We start from the raw sequence: 22,889 nt of genomic DNA, 5'->3' as shown, positions 1-22,889 counted from the left end.
AAAAGTTTATATATGAGTGATTCCACGCTTATGGGTACTGAAATGGGGACATGAACTTATTTTTAAAAATTCACCTAAAACCATTTATTTTTTTTACCATCAGGTCACAAAACATGTAATCTTTAATGAATGATATGTTAAAAGATAACTTTAATTTTCTGAGATGTAATAAAAACATATTTATATGCCAAAGTCAAGCCTATGAGTTCCAAAATGATGTCTGTTACATTACTTCTGTTACGATTGTCCATCTCGCGTCTGTTACAAATTAATTACAATCTAGCTATATACCATGTTAATCTTATTGAAAGAATGTGTATGTTTATTCTACTACACATGTTTATTAATTATATTTGCTAAAACATCACCTTCCTATGTTTCAAAAAGTAATTCTACATTGTTAAAATTGAGAATATATATGTCCACAACACTTCTGTTACGTTCTGACTTTGGCATATAAATATGTTTTTATTACATCTCAGAAAATTAAAGTTATCTTTTAACACATCATTCATTAAAGATTACATGGTTTGTGACCTGATGGTAAAAAAAGAAATGGTTTTAGGTGAATTTTTAAAAATAAGTTCATGTCCCCATTTCAGTACCCATAAGCGTGGAATCACTCATATATCACACACACACACACACACACACACACACACACACACACACACACACACACACACACACTGTCCTCTATGATTATTGTCACTCCTTGTAAAATTAGTTAAAAGGGTTAGAAAAAAAATCCACCTTTTGGTGAAGTCGCTTCATCTCACACTGAAATGAGAAAAAAATCCAACCTTTAACTGAAAACTCAATTAAGCCTCGGTCACAACCGGACGTACGATTTTTTGGCCGTGCGATTTTTGGCGTTTCCCAAATCGCTGCATTTTTTTTTGTTCGTGGAGAACGTAGTTGTGGTGACCATGAAGGAGTAAGATCACCGCGCACCCAACGTACAACCCGGAAGTCAAACGTGCGTACCACGCACGAAATCTGAGGCTGCTCGGACGTACGGCTGTCGCTTCATTCGTACAGCCAACACACCTTCAAACGTGCACTAATCGTACTGACCGTGCGTTCCATGCAGGCTTCGTATGAAGGTTGCAAGAACTGCGTACGATCTGTACGTTGTGCGTACCAACGGCGTTCGTTTGTCACACTGCGGCGATTGGAGAGGGGTATATATATTTCGGCATACTTTGGTTTCTCACTGTGAAAATGGCAATCCCTCCGCAAAGACTTCGTCTCAAACTCCTGGCCTGCTGGCCACTGTCGTGGTCTTCATCCTCCTCCTCACTGCTCCTTGTCCCCTCTCTCTCCTCCCTCTCTGCCGCCGTCTCTCTCTCCTCCATCTCCGACACCTTTTCTATCCTCCTCTTCCCTTTTGCCTTCGGCATATTGAATTGAAGCAATGCAATGAAATGAAATGAAATTGGGTTTTCTCTCAATCAAAGCCTACATGTACAAATGGCCATAGGCACCCCTGCAGCTTTATATACCCGAGTTTTCGTGCAATTGATGCCCTCTCGCCGTATGGCCAATGCACTGCCGACGTACTTGACACGCCTGGATGACATACAAAATATCTGAACGTGCGTTGGCTGCACTAATTACGTATGTGGGGCACACGACACACATACGGAGTCCGCAAGTGTGACGTACGAAAAAAATTGACATTTTGCCCAAACCTGACACCAGCAAATCGTACGAAAGATGCACGTCGGCTGTACGGAAGACACACGAGGCCGTAAGTTTGTCTTGCAACCTGAAAAAAACGTAAGCGCCCGTAGAGTTTGTTTGACATGACAAAGAACCTCTGCGGCTGGTCTGCGGCCAGTCTACGGCTCGAAAATCAGCACGTCACACGTGCGCCCTCCGTACGTTTCTTTGCGTTTTTTGCACGTAGACCGGCCATAGAAGCACGTACGGCCGGTTGTGACCGAGGCATTAAAGATAATGCACATGCGTTTTTTGTTGAAAATAATTATTTCTTGATGGATTTATTTTTCTCTGAATACATTTATTTCAACTAAAGGTTGGATTTTTCTCATTTGTTCAGTTTGAGATGAAGCTACTTCACCAAAAGGTGGATTTTTTTTTTCTAACCTTGATTCCAAAAAAGATGGGACACTGTGTAAAACATAAATAAAAACAGAAGGCAATGATTTGCAAATTCTTTTTGACTTGTATTCAAATGAATACACAACAAAGATAATATATTTAAAGTTCAAACTGATAAACCTTACTGTTTTTTGTAAATATACACTCATTCTGAATTTGATGCCTGCAACACCTTCCAAAAAAGTTGGGACAGGGGCATGTTTACCACTGTATTACATCACTTTTTCTTTCAACACCACTCAGTAAACATTTGGGAACTTCTGCTTCTTTCAGCTGCTCCCGTTTGTTCAGGGTCGCCACAGTGGATCTGTTCCATATATTTGATGTGGTGTAGGTTTTACACCGGATGCCCTTCCTGGCGCAACCTTCCCCATTCTTTCTGGGCTTGGCACCAAGTATGCACCGGATGCCCATAAAGTACAACCCCAGTGGCTGGGTATTTTACCTAATCTGCATGTCTTTGAACTGTGGGGGAAACCAGAGCACTCGGAGGAAACCCACACAGACACAGGGAGAACATGCAAACTCCACACAGAAAGACACCCCCCCCATCAGCTGTGAGGTTTGAACCTGGAACCTTCTTACTGTGAGGTGACAGTGCTAACCACTGCACCATCATACTGAACTGAGAACACTAATTGTTAAAGTTTTGAAAGTGAAAGTCTTTCACATGCTTGCTTGATATATGACTTAAGTTGCTCAGCAGACCAGGGTTTCTGTTGTCGTATTTTGCACTTCATAATGCACTATGCATTTTTAATGGGTGACAGGTCTGGACTACAGGCAGGCCAGTTTAGCACCTGCGCTCTTTTACGACATAGCCATGCTGTTATAACATGTGCAGAATGTGGCTTGTTAGAATAAGCAGGGATGTTACTGAAAAAGACATTGTCTGCATGGCAGCATATGTTGCTCCAAAACCTGTATGTACTTTTCAGCCTTAATGGTGCCTTCATACATGCACAAGTTACCTGTGCCATGGGCACTAACACACCTCCATACCTTCACAGATACTGGATTTTGAATTTTGTGCTAGTAACAATTTGGATGGTCCTTTTCTTCTTTAGCCTGAAGGACACAATGTTCATGATTTAAACAAACAAACAAAAAAAAAACAAAACCCTATTTAAAATATGGACTCGTCAAACCACGGCATACTTTTCCACTTTGCGTCAGTCCATCTCACATGAGCTTGGGCCCAGAGAATTCGGCAGCATTTTTGGATGTTGTTGATACAGTACACGACTTTTGCTTTGCATCGTAGATGCAGCAACAAACTGTCTTTACTGGCAGTGTTTTTCCAAAGTGTTCCTGAGCCCATATAGTAATATCCTTTATACAATCATGTCAGTTTGTAATGCAGTGCCACCTGAGGGATCAAAGGTCACGAGTATTCAATGCTGGTTTTCAGCCCTACACCTTATGTACAGAGATTTCTCTGGATTCTCTGAATGTTTTGATGATATTATGGATTGTCGATGGTGAAATCCCTAAATTGCTTGCAAGCATACATTGAGAAATGTTCTTCTTAAACTGTTAGACTATTTGCCCATGAAGTTTTTTACAAAATGTTGAACCTCGCCCCATCCTTCATTGTGAATAACTGAGCCTTTCCATTACTGTAGAATGTTCCAAACAGTTGTTTTGTTGAGCATTTCACATCTCTCCCAGTCTTTTGTTGCCCCGTCCCAACTTTTTTGGAATGTGTTACAGGCATCAAATTCAGAATGAATGTCTCATCTCATCTCATTATCTCTAGCCGCTTTATCCTGTTCTACAGGGTCGCAGGCGAGCTGGAGCCTATCCCAGCTGACTACGGGCGAAAGGCAGCGTACACCCTGGACAAGTCGCCAGGTCATCACAGGGCTGACACAGAGACAAACAACCATTCATACCTACAGTCAATTTAGAGCCACCAATTAGCCTAACCTGCATGTCTTTGGACTGTGGGGGAAACCAGAGCACCCGGAGGAAACCCACGCGGACACGGGGAGAACATGCAAACTCCGCACAGAAAGGCCCTCGCCAGCCACGGGGCTCGAACCTGGACCTTCTTGCTGTGAGGCAACAGCGCTAACCACTACATCACCGTGCCGCAAGAATGAATGTATATTGACAAAAAAAAAAGTATACCATTGTGAATATTAAATATCTTTTCTTCATATTGTATTCAATTGAATATAGGTCAAAAAGGATTTGTAAATCATTGCATTTTGGGCTTATTCATGTTTTACACAGCGTCCCAACTTTTTTGAAATCAGGGTTGTATATTTTTTGTATTATTTAACTCTTCACTGATGGGAGATGGTGAATGTTGTTGAAACTCCTAGTATAAATAAACTTTCAGCTGAAATTTGGGCTAAACTTTGCAATAAACATCCTTTTCTAACTGAGTTGTGGACTAAATCTGAAAATCACCTGCTGAGTTTACAGTTATGCAACCTATAGATGTTTAGTGCCATAATCATCTTCTGTAACCCCTTTACCATGGTTAGAAAATACAAACTTGCACGGGAGTAAATAAACTGCAATCTTTAGAAAATATCTCATTATCTCTAGCCGCTTTATCCTTCTACAGGGTCGCAGGCAAGCTGGAGCCTATCCCAGCTGACTACGGGCGAAAGGCGGGGTACACCCTGGACAAGTCGCCAGGTCATCACAGGGCTGACATATAGACACAGACAACCATTCACACTCACATTCACACCTACGGTCAATTTAGAGTCACCAGTTAACCTAACCTGCATGTCTTTGGACTGTGGGGGAAACCGGAGCACCCGGAGGAAACCCACGCGGACACGGGGAGAACATGCAAACTCCACACAGAAAGGCCCTCGCCGGCCACGGGGCTCGAACCCAGGACCTTCTTGCTGTGAGGCGACAGCGCTAACCACTACACCACCGTGCCACCCTTTAGAAAATATATTAGCTTGATGGTATGTTCTACTTTTTACGTTTTCATGCACTTGTGTATACTACATCCTTCCATTCACCCTTCTATCCATGCATTCACCCATCCACCCTGCAGCTCCAACACTTTCATGGTTATGTCATATGTAATGGCTTACCATTGCAGGGACCTGGGCGGCATGGCCTCTGTGACTCGGGTTTCTCACCAACGCATTGATCGCCGATGCGGCATGTGACCTGGCGATGTGCCACTCCTTCACCACAGGTCACTGAGCACTGGCAGAGAGAATTACAATCATAATCAGAAATGTGATTCATTTATACATAATATCCAACAAATTTTACTTGATAAAAGCATCCATATAAATTCTGTAATTTAATCTTACATATATAGATTTGTGTTTTTGGTGGTATCAACAGTTACAGTGGATCTGCACAGTTGCTAGTACAGGGTCTGTTGTGTATAGAGCTAAATGCCACCATGTAACTGCTCTCAGTCAGAAGAGAGATGCTGAAAAGATGTCAGAAGGTTGAAAAAGTGGGGTACGAGTAATGTGTTGGGGGGGGGGGGGGGATTGCACAGGGAATGCTTCGTTCCCAGTGTTGATGGGATAAAGACCTGAAAGGAGAAATACTGTTTGTTTCAGCCTCAAAGCATGCAAGTCAACGAGCGGTAAAAGCTGGCAGCCATTTCTTTTTTCAGTCCAAAATCTAATGTCTGAAAAGAACAGATGCCCCAATGTTCTCAGAAGAAAATAAATGGCTTGTAGTGGTACAACGTTGAGCAAGAACACTCACTGGCAGATATATTAATCCTTCCAGTTTGTGGCCAAAATTAAAATGAGAAAATGAGCACTCGCATTTAGTCAGGTTTAATATAAAGCTAAGCACAAAGTAAGTGTTCACAGAAATCAGAGAAAAAAAAACGTATAGAGTTTTTTTTCTCTATGAAATTACATGGAATATCAGCACACGAGATGCCACACTAATTTCAGTGCTTTTCAAATAAGCAATATGGTTAGTTTACTCAAAATCATTATTTTACCAACAAGGCAATCAAATACAGGTATGTCCAGTTTGTAAATTATATTCAAACACCCATGCACATTTAAACTCTGTCATCACTGTACATGTTTACTTGACTTAACTACTTCCCCTAATCAGCAAATGAAACTGTCTTGGCTTTCAGTTTGTGCACATAACTGAAGCCCATTTACCCAAGCAGCTGAATATATCTTGGTTGAAATCACCAACACAAACTAAAGAATTGTGTGCGCTAAACTCTAACGAGCAAGGCCTGTAATGAACTCAAATCACACAGACATAGATTCATAAAATGTTATAGAAAACTGGTAAATATTTAAATGACATATTTTTGTGGAGATATGGAACAATGGCAGACCTCAGACCAGGCTCCAATCCTCCAATGGGCAGGGCAGGACACTCTGTTGCAGGGACGTCTGGTCTCGGGTTTCTCTCCGCTGCAATACTTGCTGTGGATGGAGCGATTTGTGCCTTCATGCAGGAACTGAATGCAACGCACAGTGCGGATCTGGTAACCAAGGTTTCCGCATGTCTTGGTGCAGTGCTCCCAATCCTCAGTTATCCACCTTTGAAAATCAAACACGATAATGGGGTTTTTGCTAACATGCTAACAATTAATTTTCTACCCATTTTCTTATGATTATTGTATAAACTGTTCTAGCAACAGGTTCTGCAGCAAGCTGCAGTTCGAGTCCAGTGAGGATTAATAAGGCACCTGATTTATCATGACGTTTATCAAAGAATTAAAAATACAAATTGTCCCACAATCATTCCTACCTGTGGCCTGTTTATGAATCGCAAAAATCTTAAAAGCATGTGAATAAACTTTGACTTCATGCAGAGAACCACCTCAAATGCACTTGAATAGTGGGTGCGTATAATGTAATGCTAAATGTCATATTTTTTAGTTTTTTTGATGCCACTTTAAATGTATTTTAAGAACAAATTTGCAGTGATGGGCGGCACGGTGGTGTAGTGGTTAGCGCTGTCGCCTCACAGCAAGAAGATCCGGGTTCGAGCCCCGTGGCCAGCGAGGGCCTTTCTGTGTGGGGTTTGCATGTTCTCCCCGTGTCCGCGTGGGTTTCCTCCGGGTGCTCCGGTTTCCCCCACAGTCCAAAGACATGCAGGTTAGGTTAACTGGTGACTCTAAATTGACCGTGAGTGTGAATGGTTGTCTGTGTCAGCCCTGTGATGACCTGGCGACTTGTCCAGGGTGTACCCCGCCTTTCGCCCGTAGTCAGCTGGGATAGGCTCCAGCTTGCCTGCGACCCTGTAGAAGGATAAAGCGGCTAGAGATAATGAGATGAATGAGATGAGATTTGCAGTGATGATATACCAATTAATTCTATCCACATTCACTGGATATGAGCAATCACACACTGATTGAGCTACTCGACTACCAGGATATCAGTTCATATACTGTGAGTCGAGAAAAACAAAATGGTGGCTTTATCATCAAGCATTTAAAAGAAACAGAAATTGCAATACCTCTCCTGCAATACCTCTCCTCACACAAGTAATAATTAATCAATTAATTAACACACACACATTAAAAATAAAATATATCCTAAGATAAATACTAAATTAGAGGAATTATGAAGTAGATGAAACACACTTATTGCACATATCAGGTGGTCGTAATTGCGAAAGTTAAAACAGAAAAAAAAAAACAATGCAACAACTATTGACAGACATACAGATGTGAGTCTACTGTGAGCAGTGCTGGTTGTACAGTCTAACAGCTGCAGGAAGGAATAATCTGCGGTAATGCTCCTTCACACACTTAGGGTGGAGCAACCTCCCGCTGAAGGAGCTCTGCAGTCCAGTGAGTGAGTCCTGTAGGGAGTGGGAGTCGTTCTCCATCATAGATGACAGCTTAGCCATCATCCTCCTCCCACCCACTACCTCCACTGGCTCCAGGGGGCATCCCAGCACAGAGCTGGCCCTCCTGATCAGTTTGTCCAGTCTCTTCCTGTCAGCTGTGGAGATGCTGCTCTCCCAGCAAACCATGCCATGAAAGATGGCTGACGCCACCAACCACAGTGTCAAAAAAAGGTCTTCAGGAGTGCCCGTTGCACTCCAAAAGACCTGAGAAGAAGAACAACAACAAAATGGCGGAGCGTGTTGCTGCACCAACCGAGAATGAAATAAAAACTGTATTCAAACACAACACCCCCAAAAATAAAAAAGCAACAAAGTATGGGATAAAATAATTTCATAGTAAGAACATATCTTTTTTATTTTTCAAGAATTATTATTATAGAATTTTTCACAAATTGCTACTGTCATTTCACTGGTTTGTTTACATTCTAAAAGGAAATGATTTTGTTGGACGTTTTGTACAAAGTTTTTATTAATCGAATTTACAAAAAAAAAAATGCTCTGTTTGTCAAAATCCAGTGAATGTGGACAGAATAAAACAGTTGTTCCACTCAGTTTCATTGTACATGGCTTATAGCCAACTCGGTGCTACACGCCTCATTGATTTCCTGGAATAACTGTTAAATGCACAGAATTTAGTCTGAATGACGCAAGTATGGTTGAGAATCCGAATGTTTGATTTGCAAAATTATGCAATTAATGTCATGTGATGTGGCACACGAGGCATTTTACAACCCCGATTCCAAAAAAGTTGGGACAAAGAACAAATTATAAATAAAAACAGAATGCAATGATGTGGAAGTTTCAAAATTCCATATTTATTCTGAATAGAACATAGATGACATATCAAATGTTTAAACTGAGAAAATGTATCATTTAAAGAGAAAAATGAGGTGATTTTAAATTTCATGACAACACCACATCTCAAAAAAGTTGGGACAAGGCCATGTTTACCACTGTGAGACATCCCCTTTTCTCTTTACAACAGTCTGTAAATGTCTGGGGACTGAGGAGACAAGTTGCTCAAGTTTAGGGATAGGAACGTTAACCCATTCTTGTCTAATGTAGGATTCTAGTTGCTCAACTGTCTTAGGTCTTTTTTGTCGTATCTTCTGTTTTATGATGCGCCAAATGTTTTCTATGGGTGAAAGATCTGGACTGCAGGCTGGCCAGTTCAGTACCCGGACCCTTCTTCTACGCAGCCATGATGCTGTAATTGATGCAGTATGTGGTTTGGCATTGTCATGTTGGAAAATGCAAGGTCTTCCCTGAAAGAGACGTCATCTGGATGGGAGCATATGTTGCTCTAGAGCCTGGATATACCTTTCAGCATTGATGGTGTCTTTCCAGATGTGTAAGCTGCCCATGCCACACGCACTAATGCAACCCCATACCATCAGAGATGCAGGCTTCTGAACTGAGCGCTAATAACAACTTGGGTCATTCTTCTCCTGTTTAGTCCGAATGACACGGCGTCCCTGATTTCCATAAAGAACTTCAAATTTTGATTTGTCTGACCACAGAACAGTTTTCCACTTTGCCACAGTCCATTTTAAATGAGCCTTGGCCCAGAGAAGACATCTGCGCTTCTGGATCATGTTTAGATACGGCTTCTTCTTTGAACTATAGAGTTTTAGCTGGCAACGGTGGATGGCACGGTGAATTGTGTTCACAGATAATGTTCTCTGGAAATATTCCTGAGCCCATTTTGTGATTTCCAATACAGAAGCATGCCTGTATGTGATGCAGTGCCGTCTAAGGGCCCGAAGATCACGGGCACCCGGTATGGTTTTCCGACCTTGACCCTTACGCACAGAGATTCTTCCAGATTCTCTGAATCTTTTGATGATATTATGCACTGTAGACGATGATATGTTCAAACTCTTTGCAATTTTACACTGTCGAACTCCTTTCTGATATTGCTCCACTATTTTTTGGCGCAGAATTAGGGGGATTGGTGATCCTCTTCCCATCTTTACTTCTGAGAGCCGCTGCCACTCCAAGATGCTCTTTTTATACCCAGTCATGTTAATGACCTATTGCCAATTGACCTAATGAGTTGCAATTTGGTCGTCCAGCTGTTCCTTTTTTGTACCTTTAACTTTTCCAGCCTCTTATTGCCCCTGTCCCAACTTTTTTGAGATGTGTTGCTGTCATGAAATTTCAAAATGTCTCACTTTCAACATTTGATATGTTGTCTATGTTCTATTGTGAATACAATATCAGTTTTTGAGATTTGTAAATTATTGCATTCTGTTTTTATTTACAATTTGTACTTTGTCCCAACTTTTTTGGAATCGGGGTTGTAGTAACTTTATTTTTATATAATAGAAACTACAGTAACCAGTAGTCCAATTCTTCAGTCATCTACTATAAATCTTCTGGGCTTTTTGTACATGCAGTCTCGGTTAATGAAAAAGCCTGACATTAGACTCCGGGGTGAGATTGTGTGCTGCTTTATATCAGAAAAAGTTTCATGGCTTTTAGTTTGACTTCATCTATTTAGGTAGCCGTTTCCCCAGTGTTAAACTGCCATTTTTATGACAACATTTTTCTCTGTACAACTCTGTGTGTATACAGCGGCTTCAGAAAATATTCAGACCCCTGAATAAAAGAATTTGCATACATTATTGTATTATTATTTTTAATTTAAATTGGATTAAATTCAGTATCAGTATACACACTATAGCTGGAAGCAGCGATGAAGGGCTCTCGCACCTCCAGTGCTATCTGCCATGTAAAACAGTGACAGATGAATGTGAGTGCAGGAAGCTTTTATTAAAAGGTCACCGGTTCGATTCCCTGGACCAGCAGGAATGGTTGAAGCAAGGCACTTAATCTCCCCAGGCTGCTCTGGGTGTGTTGTATGTTGCTCTGGATAAGAGCGTTTGCTAAATGCCATTAATGTAATGTAAAAGCACGCTAGCAAACAGTTCCAAAACATCAGGCAAAAGCAGTGTAGGAAAACAGGCAACGGTCAAGCAAGGCATAGACAGGATATCCAAGTCAAAGACGAAGGGCAAAATGCAAAAACAAAGATGAGAGTCAAAACCAAAAAAGCAATACAAACTACAAAGGCTTGGTAATGTCAGACACAGGGTACAGAGTGTATACTTTGCAAAGTCTGTATGTTACTGAGAGCTGTGATAGCGCTCTGATAAGGAACAGGTGCATGGCAATGAGTCTTAATGAGCTTCAGCATGGCACACGAGTTGCAGCCTAATGCGTGCTACATGCTCCGAGCGCTAATGCGTATGGACGTGACACTATCACCAGATTAACACAACAAGACAGTGAATAGAGTTGCAAAATGCCTCTCAACATCAGTGACACTAACATGTTCTAACCACATAAACCAACATGGCAGCCCTTGTCTGGAATGGGGTTCACCTCCCTGCTGTGCCCTTGCTTATAAAAGTGGGTAAAGTACAATTTGTCAACATTTCCCAGCTACACCACACATCATGCCCAAATCATTTGAGGTCAAGGTATTGGCAAATAAACACAAACATTACTGTTAAATTCATATTCGTGTGCATCTTTAAATAATAAGCATCAGTGTCATGATCTTGATTAAAACTACAAGAAAAATGAGAACCTTTTAACATATAAATCTCATTCTGCTCAATGACGGCATACACTAACACCGAATCCTTTCACTTCACCTGTTCATGCAGTAGTACCATAAGCCCTTTTATGTGCTGTGTAAATATGCACCTGACAAATTTCCTTTACTTACATATATAAAGGTAAAATGCATGTGATATCTCATTTTCAGATGTTGCTTTTACATTATGTGTGTGTGCAAAAAAAGGCAAGAGTTTTAAACATTGGAAATATCAGTTTTTGTGTTTCAACTACAAGGCCACAGGTAGGGGTAAATCATATTGCTCAAATTCTACACATTATGTGCAATTTAACTTTCATGAGCCAATGTGTAATGACCTACAACCCCGATTCCAAAAAAGTTGGGACAAAGTACAAATTGTAAATAAAAACGGAATGCGATAAATCTCAAAAATTACAAATAAATTTCATAAATTACAAATCTCAAAAACTGATATTGTATTCACAATAGAACATAGACAATATATCAAATGTCGAAAGTGAGACATTTTGAAATTTCATACCAAATATTGGCTCATATGAAATTTCATGACAGCAACACATCTCAAAAAAGTTGGGACAGGGGCAATAAGAGGCTGGAAAAGTTAAAGGTACAAAAAAGGAACAGCTGGAGGACCAAATTGCAACTCATTAGGTCAATTGGCAATAGGTCATTAACATGACTGGGTATAAAAAGAGCATCTTGGAGTGGCAGCGGCTCTCAGAAGTAAAGATGGGAAGAGGATCACCAATCCCCCTAATTCTGCACCGACAAATAGTGCAGCAATATCAGAAAGGAGTTCGACAGTGTAAAATTGCAAAGAGTTTGAACATATCATCATCTACAGTGCATAATATCATCAAAAGATTCAGAGAATCTGGAAGAATCTCTGTGCGTAAGGGTCAAGGCCGGAAAACCATACTGGGTGCCCGTGATCTTCAGGCCCTTAGACGGCACTGCATCACATACAGGCATGCTTCTGTATTGGAAATCACAAAATGGGCTCAGGAATATTTCCAGAGAACATTATCTGTGAACACAATTCACCGTGCCATCCGCCGTTGCCAGCTAAAACTCTATAGTTCAAAGAAGAAGCCGTATCTAAACATGATCCAGAAGCGCAGATGTCTTCTCTGGGCCAAGGCTCATTTAAAATGGACTGTGGCAAAGTGGAAAACTGTTCTGTGGTCAGACAAATCAAAATTTGAAGTTCTTTATGGAAATCAGGGACGCCGTGTCATTCGGACTAAAGAGGAGAAGAATGACCCAAGTTGTTATCAGCGCTCAGTTCAGAAGCCTGCATCTCTGATGGTATGGGGTTGCATTAGTGCATGTGGCATGGGCAGCTTACACATCTGGAAAGACACCATCAATGCTGAAAGGTATATCCAGGTTCTAAAACAACATATGCTCCCATCCAGACGACGTCTCTTTCAGGGAAGACCTTGCATTTTCCAACATGACAATGCCAAACCACATACTGCATCAATTACAGCATCATGGCTGCGTAGAAGAAGGGTCCGGGTACTGAACTGGCCAGCCTGCAGTCCAGATCTTTCACCCATAGAAAACATTTGGCGCATCATAAAACAGAAGATACGACAAAAAAGACAGTTGAGCAACTAGAATCCTACATTAGACAAGAATGGGTTAACATTCCTATCCCTAAACTTGAGCAACTTGTCTCCTCAGTCCCCAGACGTTTACAGACTGTTGTAAAGAGAAAAGGGGATGTCTCACAGTGGTAAACATGGCCTTGTCCCAACTTTGAGATGTGGTGTTGTCATGAAATTTAAAATCACCTCATTTTTCTCTTTAAATTATACATTTTCTCAGTTTACACATTTGATATGCCATTTATGTTCTATTCTGAATAAAATATGGAATTTTGACATTTCCACATCATTGCATTCCGTTTTTATTTACAATTTGTACTTTGTCCCAACTTTTTTGGAATCGAGGTTGTATGTTCTAGGTCAAGAAGTAGCTTTCATTCATGATATAAAGGGCAATTGTAGAAGGGAAGGGGAAGGGAAGGGAAAGGAAATGAGGCGAATCAGAGTATTCTAACACTTCATGTTCGGAAACCACACCACCCACTGAGAAGAAAAGTGCATAAGAATCAAGGAGGAGGTGGGCAATTATAGGTTGGGATGATTATATCACAGAGCCCAAAGAGAAATTTGGGACTATAGAGACTATATCGATAAATACTGACCTGATCCACAAACTGACAAACCTTAATACAGTATGTAACATGCTATGTGATCAACAAGAGCAAGAATAGGTTGTACAGTGGTCAAGGAGTCTCATTTAATGAGAACATCCCTTAAGCATAACTACGTCATCACTTGTTTTGTGGGGGATAGCCGGGGTCGGTAGTTGAGCGATATAACGGATGTCAGATTAATTTTGCGTGAGAGCGATGGGAGAGGAGCGAGTTTACCGTGCTCTGTCGTCGAGGACAACGAAATTGGTGATTTAAAGAGGTGGATAACATGTCAAGGGTTTACAGCAGGAAAATCAGAATCCAAATCTAGCTTGGTGGCAAGGTAAGAGTCTAGACCGAGTCTACCACACTGTACAACAACATCAAATCTCAGAATGTCTTATTTCTGAGGACGCATATTGCACCAGCTAAACTTTATCGAGAAAACAAATCTATCTGAATATCGCGAATTGTATGCAGCCTCTCTGAAATTGGCTGTAATGTACAGTATGTATGGCGAAGTTACATTCATGTTAGGCCGACTGCCAGGTCCTGCGGCCAGGTATAGCAAAACTTTTTATAGGCCTAATTGACAAAAATGTGCGAACAACATAAATAATTTGCATGCTAAATAATTTTATTCCTAATTTTGAAACATTTTGCTACACCTAGTCAAATAAACTATTTTGTAAGTCTAATCTGGATTTATTTGTTGAACACGGATTGAACTTAATTTTTGGTGTTTTACAGGGTGAATGACTTAATAAATAGTGGATTAAGTCAATAAGTATGTCACCCAGATGGTGATGCGTTAATAAATGCCGCTAGTGAGGTACTCTGAACATTATACACACCCGAAAGAGAACCCTTCATGGTTTGGGAGTTTTATCGGTTCGATAGGTTCGTTCGGCTGCCGAGTACTTCGGTACGTTGAGAGGCAAAGGCCGAAGAATGTTTCTTTGTTTTACAGGCTTTGGAATGTTGCTAGTTTCAGACGATGAACAGTGTTGATTGTTATAATCTTCTATAACCGAAGGCCATTCCGCAGACCATGGAAATACTGCTGGGTCACAGTTTAAGTATGTCTTTTCCCCACCAGAGAAATGCAAGCTACAAACACTTGTCTATTTCGATTCAGTTCGAAGGTTTTTGTTGCGGATTAAACTCATCCATTTCTTTCTTCTCGATTGGCAGCTGATAAATTAGGTGTTCTCTTTGTTGTGGAGACACAGTAAGGGCGGTTAGATGGAACAATGCAGTGTTTAACAAAGGTGAAAGTAAACAATACGGCGGAGCTGACCCCGAGTATCGCCCATAATGCATTGCGGTAAACGAGCGATGATGTAGTTATGGGTTAGGGTCATTCAATCAATTGGCGCACAAGTAAACTTTGAATTTGGTTAAATTAAAGGTTAGCAAAAGGTTTCCCATGTTTGTATAGAGATTTTTGTGCCCACAGCATTAATTATTTAACACCAAAGGTACAAGGGTATAAAGACCTTTATTATATGGAACCCCAAGCCACCTTTGTATTTGTATTAATACAAAATAATGTACAACACCATATGTGGTTCTTGTTAAAAACAAAACATCAGCAAACAAAAAAACCTGGTAACAAGGCAACTGGAGATTAGATTTTTAAAAAAAAAAAGAAAGAAAAGAAAAACCCTTAAGGCTAAAACCACACATGCTCAAATATACTGTATGAATAGAGCACAACTGGTCAGTCTTGCCATCATTACTTTGTATTTTCTGTTCTAATTTCACTACAAATATTCTCTCTTGGCGGCACGGTGGTGTAGTGGTTAGCGCTGTCACCTCACAGCAAGAAGGTCCGGGTTCGAGCCCCGTGGTCGGCGAGGGTCTTTCTGTGCGGAGTTTGCATGTTCTCCCCGTGTCCGCGTGGGTTTCCTCCGGGTGCTCCGGTTTCCCCCACAGTCCAAAGACATGCAGGTTAGGTTAACTGGTGACTCTAAATTGACCGTAGGTGTGAATGTGAGTGTGAATGGTTGTCTGTGTCTATGTGTCAGCCCTGTGATGACCTGGCGACTTGTCCAGGGTGTACCCCGCCTCTCGCCTGTAGTCAGCTGGGATCGGCTCCAGCTTGCCTGCGACCCTGTAGAACAGGATAAAGCGGCTAGAGATAATGAGATGAGATGAGATATTCTCTCTCTCTCGATTGACAAGACAGCAAAACTACAAGAAGTTCAACTCATGTGAATTCTATAAAACTTCATTTTAACATCTGGTGGTAATGTTCTAAACAAATTCCTCTACATTTATTCCATCATCATTTGTATAACAGTTATTCCACGAAATCGAATCGTACATGAGCTGATAGCTGACAATGCGCGTAGCTCCGAGTCGACTATAAGCCATGTACGACGAGATTGACTGGAATAATTGTTTTATTCTATCCGCATTCACTGGATTTGGAGAAACAGAGTATTTTTATTTTTTGCAAATTCGATAAATAAAAGCTTTATACAAAACGTCCGACAAAATCATTTCCGCTTAGTATGTAAACAAACCAGCAAAATGACAGTAGCAATTTGTGAAAAATGCTATAATCATTTTTGAAAAATAAAAAATGATACGCGTTCTTACCATCAAATACTTTCATTCCGTTTTTTTTTCTTTTTTTTGTATTTTTGGGGTTTTGTTTTCGAGTAGAGTTTTTATTTCGTCCTCGGTTGGTTCAAAAACACGTTCCACCCTTTTGTTTTTCTTTACTCACGGTATATGAGCTGATATCCTTGTAGTATCAGCCGATCAGAGCACGCGATCGCTCGTATCCAGTGAATGTGGATAGAATAATCAGCAATTATGCAATCACAAATGAATCGCTACATTCTAACACGCTATATTTCTTAGAAAAAGAGGTTCTTCTAGAACCACTAGAGTCAGGGGTTCTACAAGGGTTCTAGTTTGAAATATTATATGATAGGAAAGCATAGCATTGTATGGTTCAACTTGGAACCTTTCAGGATTCCCCTGGAGAGACAGCCAGAAAGATCCCTTCAAGGTTTTAAAATGAAGCATAATTCAAAGTGGCCTTTGTGAGCTTGAACACTTTCACACACTCATATGTAGTCAAGTACCACTGGATAATTAGAATACAGACAGAGCAGACAGAGTACTGAGAAATGTTATTTCATACTCTGGTGACTTAATTTAATAGGACTGGTGAGTGTCATAAGCAAGATTTTTTTTTTTTAATGTGTGACTGGAAATGAGATCTACTGTACTCACTGTGGTTGTGTGCAGTCTTGGAGATTACACATCCTGCGGATGGGTTTGGGCTTCTTACTAATGTCACAGTAGCTCCTGTGTACCATCTTATTATCCCCCTTTTTACGACATCCATATTTTGTGTACTGGAACCCTTGTGTCAAGAAAACAGAAGAAAAGCTGGTGAGGCTGCGAAATCCAAATGAAGCTATGGGGATGGGGTTTCTATGTGTAAAAGAAAAAGATGAAACTGTACAAATAGCTAGTAGTAAGAAAAATCAGGTTATTACCTCCAGCACAAGGTTGTGAGCACTGGGACCAACTCTTCAAAGCCCACTCATACGTATCCTCCTGAATGACATTGTTGTTGTTTATTGGGACCGAGTCCTCATGGATGATGTATTTATACATCAGTGATGATCTTGTCTCATTGTCTTTTGGTATAATCTAGCAAAGGAAAGCAAAAGGACACACAAAAAAAATAAAAATAAAATAAAAAAATTATAAGCAATAGGACGTTAACTTTTTCTGTGCTTTGCATGATGAATGAGAGTACGTATATGTTCGTACTCAGAAATAAAATATAAATTAAATTAATATGCAATGCAGTACCAACAAACGAATCGACTATACACGACTCAGAGTAATTTCATTGACAATAACTATTCATTCCAATTTCTCTGAGATGTTATAAATGAATATTCTATTGAATAAACGCTTTGTATAGTAAATGTACTTATAGTTATAAGATTAGAGCTATATAAATGTGACTATAGAGCAGGCTTGTAGTACTCGAGTCCAACTCGTGCCTTAATTTTAAGGACTTGTGAGTTGACTTGGACTCGCGCACTGATGACTCGGACTTGGACTCGTGCATTAACTGCATTTGGACTCGTAAATTGGAGATGAGGACTCTGATTTTTTCTTTATTTTTTGTAACATACCATAATAATCTGGCATAAGGTATTTATATCTACATTAATTTTTATACTACTTCCGTGCAAGAGAATGCACATTCACCTGTTCATACGTCATGTTCAGGAACAAACTAACGTTAATGGCGCTAAAATGTCTGGAGAAAAGCCCCTAGGATTGGCCGCTTTGCTTATACAGACTTCTCGTGCAGTGGGAAAAAAATGCACTGCTATGTGTTCCATATGTAGAAGAACTATCAAGGAGACAACAGGGACAACCTCGAACTTCAATCGTCATTTGGTAAGACTCCACCTAGAGAAGGAAGTGACACGCTATATTCATTGCTCTGTTGATAGCGGGGCTTGCTTGCTGAACAATGAACTAGCTAGTGTTAACCCGGTCTCATGTTATTGGCGCTGTTGATAGGGGGCGGGGCTTGCTGAGCAATGAACAAGCTTTTTATCTGTAGCCTATTAACTAAAATGGGGCAGTCGAGCAGGAACATTAGTCCAACACAGCAGCGGAGACAGTTTCACATAAAGGCAGCAACAGCCACCGTCAAATGGCGCGGGCGGAGTCTTGTTCTCGGACTTGACTCAGATCAATAGTGGACTCAAAATTTTCTTTAAGTGCCACCATTCGATATGCCTCACATTACAGCAGATGAGATTTTTGTTTGATGACGCTTTGTATATTTTTTCCAGTCCGGGAAATCTCATCTCATCTCATTATCTCTAGCCGCTTTATCCTTCTACAGGGTCGCAGGCAAGCTGGAGCCTATCCCAGCTGACTACGGGCGAAAGGCGGGGTACACCCTGGACAAGTCGCCAGGTCATCACAGGGCTGACACATAGACACAGGCAACCATTCACACTCACATTCACACCTACGGTCAATTTAGAGTCACCAGTTAACCTAACCTGCATGTCTTTGGACTGTGGGGGAAACCGGAGCACCCGGAGGAAACCCACGCGGACACGGGGAGAACATGCAAACTCCACACAGAAAGGCCCTCGCCGGCCCCGGGGCTCGAACCCAGGACCTTCTTGCTGTGAGGCGACAGCGCTAACCACTACACCACCGTGCCGCCCCTAGTCCGGGAAATGATTTGATTAATTGAAAGCACAGCTTACTTAGATGCTGTGCATATGTGCTGCTCACAAAACACTGTCACAAATAATAACAACATATTATGCATGAGTTTTTTTTTTTGAGATAACATTCATAAAAAGACCTGGTCCCACAATACCAATAACTATAACGATAAATAAAATCGGTCCCCTGCAGTTTATGCTCACACCGGATTGATAACAATATCTATAGCCCAGGCATGGGTTTATCGGTATCGGTGAGATTGCTTCTGGAGCGATTTTTCCAGGCCTGGAAAAATCTGATCTGAGATTTAAACAACATATGACCTCTGATAACCTCAAGGTCATTAAACTTGGCCTATAGGCCTATGCATTTAACGGCATTTTTAAACTGACTTTACTCCCCCAAAAAGAATATGAACAGACAAAAAACAAATAGAAAGGAACAAATACAACATTAAATGCCAGTCCATGTACATGTGACTTACTTTTCACAATGAGAATGCCTAGGCGATCACCTTACATAACATTGCATTACATTTAGCGGTTATTGTTTATACAAAGCTACTGAAAAAAGGACAGATTCAGCAGCATACAAAATGTGGGGGCATACAGGGTATACAGGTTAATCAGGGTTAGTATATATGAGAGTTTTTTTCTTTGTTGTTTGTTGTTTTTGTTTTAAACGGGGTAAAGCCTTTACAAAAAACAAACAACAAAGAAAAAAACTCTCATATATACTTGTATATACATGTATAAACAATAACCGCTAAATGTAATGCAATGTTATGTAAGGTGATCGCCTAGGCATTCTCATTGTGAAAAGTAAGTCACATGTACATGGACTGGCATTTAATGTTGTATTTGGTCCTTTCTATTTGTTTTTTGTCTGTTCATATTCTTTTTGGGGGAGTAAAGTCAGTTTAAAAATGCCGTTAAATGCATAGGCCTATAGGCCAAGTTTAATGACCTTGAGGTTATCAGAGGTCATATGTCGTTTTACAAATGAAAAATGAATTCAGCACCCAAACATTTAACAAACAAGGCCATTTGCTAACTTCATTAATCATTTTAGTACATTTCATTCCTTAGAAAGCTGAGAAACTGGGTTCAACTGAGACGTTTACAGGCCCAAAGTTCAATGACCTCAGAGGTCAAGAGAGGTCAGATAGAGCTCGGCATGTTGCAGATTTGAATTCGGCACACCCAAACTGACAAAATAAGACTGTTTGCCGACTTTGTCTCAAAAATGCCTTTGGGTGTCACAATCCTGGATTTTGGTACCAGTCAAACTGAACTTGCCTCCATCTGTTGTAACAGATCTCTCAACTTGGATTAAATCTGCTGTGGAGGAGAACGCAGTTGCTCTCCAGCACCTCAATTTCTCTGGCAGATGAGCAGATGTGTCACAATGCCACTTGCCGAAGCTCACCTCAAGTATGAGCTCCACTTAGAAAGACCACTGATGTCAAATTTTCAGTAATCTTCTGCTTTCTTGTGTTACCTAGTGATGCATTAGGCAGCAGTTCTTGCTTGCTCTTCCCTGTCTGTATTACCCTCCCACTCTATTTACACTCCTGATCTCGAGAAGTGAACTAGTCCCCAAGAGCCCGGCAGCACAGATTAACTGCTGTGATAACAGACATGGGGAAAGACATACAGTACACCCAAGTGGAAAAGAGAAGTGCTTTTAGTTGAGAAACTCCATGTATGTTATAAGCCAATCACTACTACAGAGTAGATTTCACCACTTATCTCATCTCATCTCATTATCTCAAGCCGCTTTATCCTTCTACAGGGTCGCAGGCAAGCTGCAGCCTATCCCAGCTGACTACGGGCGAAAGGCGGGGTACACCCTGGACAAGTCGCCAGGTCATCACAGGGCTGACACATAGACACAGACAACCATTCACACTCACATTCACACCTACGGTCAATTTAGAGTCACCAGTTAACCTAACCTGCATGTCTTTGGACTGTGGGGGAAACCGGAGCACCCGGAGGAAACCCACACGGACACGGGGAGAACATGCAAATTCCACACAGAAAGGCCCTCGCCGGCCCCGGGGCTCGAACCCAGGACCTTCTTGCTGTGAGGCGACAGCGCTAACCACTACACCACCATGCCGCCCTCACCACTTATCATGTAAAAACATTCTGCAATGATCTTCAAACATGACATGGACATTTGGGTTATGACTGTGAAAGTGTTTTCAAAATTTCTACTTTCCTGATGTTGCATTTGGGGAACTTTTACTCATATATCACTTTTTTGAAGTTATTTTTATTGGGTCATGCAAAAACCTCCCGCACCCAACATCACCTCATTTTATATATATTATAATTATTATTACAACAATTGTTAAGCAATTTATTGTTATATAAAAGTACTTTACACATCTTTCAATGAATTTATTTTATAATCATGATTTATTTATTTAATATACATGTATTTATCAAAAGTGAGGTGATGTTGGGTGCGGGAAGTTTTTGCATGACCCGATAAAAATAACTTCAAAAAAGTAATATACGGTATGAGTGAAAGTTCACCAAATGCAACATCAGGAAAGTAGAAATTTTGAAAACACTTTCACAGTCATAACCCTAATGGACATTGAGTAAATATGCTTCTGTTTTCATATAAAACAGTCAATTAACTGAAAAAGGTCTGCTAGTAAATTAACAGTAGACTGTTCTCATGTGTAAAGTCAAACAATCTCTTTTCTATCATCTCTATTCACAAATTTACACCATACAAGTGATTTGCGGTTTGTGATACCATTCCTAATTATTATAATTCATCGGGAAACTGTTAAAAAAAAAAGAAGCTGTATAAAGAAGGATTAAAAAAAACGCTCCAAAGAGATATAGAACACACATCTGTTTATTATTTCTTATCAATGAACGACTCAGCTGACCTGCATAAGGAACCCATACAAGTGATGTGCTACCAGGTCACGAGAAGCAGATGTGGTGATGTTTGTTGCCTAGCAACCCTTCTCTGAATACCCACTTCAAACATTCTTAACAGGAAGAAAGTAAAGGGATTGAAGAATCCAAGGGCTTTAAACATCATAAGGAACCGCACTCATTGGTTCCAGTTAATGCTGATGCTACCCTTTCAGCAAAACCCTTTAAGATGTGTTCAGGATGTATTACTCCAACGTGAGCTGATAATTTCCAAGCAATCTGTCATGAAACAGACTGAAGGAGGACGCAAATGCAGGTTCGAAGTTTACCGAAAAGCTGGCAAACAAATGCAAAACGTGAAGCAAAATCTTAATCCAAAAACAGGAGAGCAGACAGGTGATCGGCAAACGACAATAACTGGGCAAAGTCCAAAAATGCAAGGACCCAGGAACCAGAACTGGATCAAAACCAGGACAGCAATCGGAACATTAAAGCTTGGTAAAGTGAGGCAAGAATACACTGAGCGCTTATTTTGCAGTGGTGTGGAGTTTTCTGTGTGTTTATAAAATGTGGGTGCCGATTAACTCCAGATGTGTGCAGTAGAGGTCTGCGCGGGACAGAATTTTCAGTCCCGCTCCCGCCCGCATTGTGCAGTCCCGCTCCCGCAAAGAATTATGATTTTCAGTCCCGCTCCCGCCCGCGCCTGCCATATTTTGTCCCGCTCCCGCCCGCAAATCCAGCATGATGCAGACGTTCGCGTTATTTCTCACGAAAGTTCTTGTCATTGGCTTGGGGAATTAAACATGCTGAGCTTAGCTGAGCTCTCCACTGACCGATCCTTCATTTATTGTAAGTTTATTGTTTAGACTCTGACATTCTGCTGACACATTCCAAGTTGAGCGCTGCATGCGCTCATGATTGACAGCTCTCGCTTTGCGCACTCCCACTTCCGAGTCTGTGGCGT

At 40.9% G+C, this 22,889-nt stretch overlaps 1 protein-coding gene across 2 annotated transcripts in view; it reads right to left on the bottom strand.

Moving 5' to 3' along the window:
• The window catches only part of adamts3 (ADAM metallopeptidase with thrombospondin type 1 motif, 3), a 221,884-nt gene that overhangs the window by 15,043 nt on the left and 183,952 nt on the right, over positions 1 to 22,889 (bottom strand). For both annotated transcript variants that reach the window (XM_060907220.1, XM_060907219.1), the window contains 4 exons: positions 17,300 to 17,456; positions 17,031 to 17,163; positions 6,440 to 6,647; positions 5,196 to 5,313 (listed from right to left, as the gene is read on the bottom strand). In XM_060907220.1, the coding sequence (XP_060763203.1) occupies positions 5,196 to 5,313; positions 6,440 to 6,647; positions 17,031 to 17,163; positions 17,300 to 17,456 (616 nt within the window). The remainder of the gene's footprint in view (positions 1 to 5,195; positions 5,314 to 6,439; positions 6,648 to 17,030; positions 17,164 to 17,299; positions 17,457 to 22,889) is intronic.

This window comes from Neoarius graeffei, chromosome 24, assembly GCF_027579695.1.
Source record: "Neoarius graeffei isolate fNeoGra1 chromosome 24, fNeoGra1.pri, whole genome shotgun sequence".
Taxonomy (NCBI): domain Eukaryota; kingdom Metazoa; phylum Chordata; class Actinopteri; order Siluriformes; family Ariidae; genus Neoarius; species Neoarius graeffei.
This window is presented reverse-complemented; position numbering and strand designations above follow the sequence as displayed.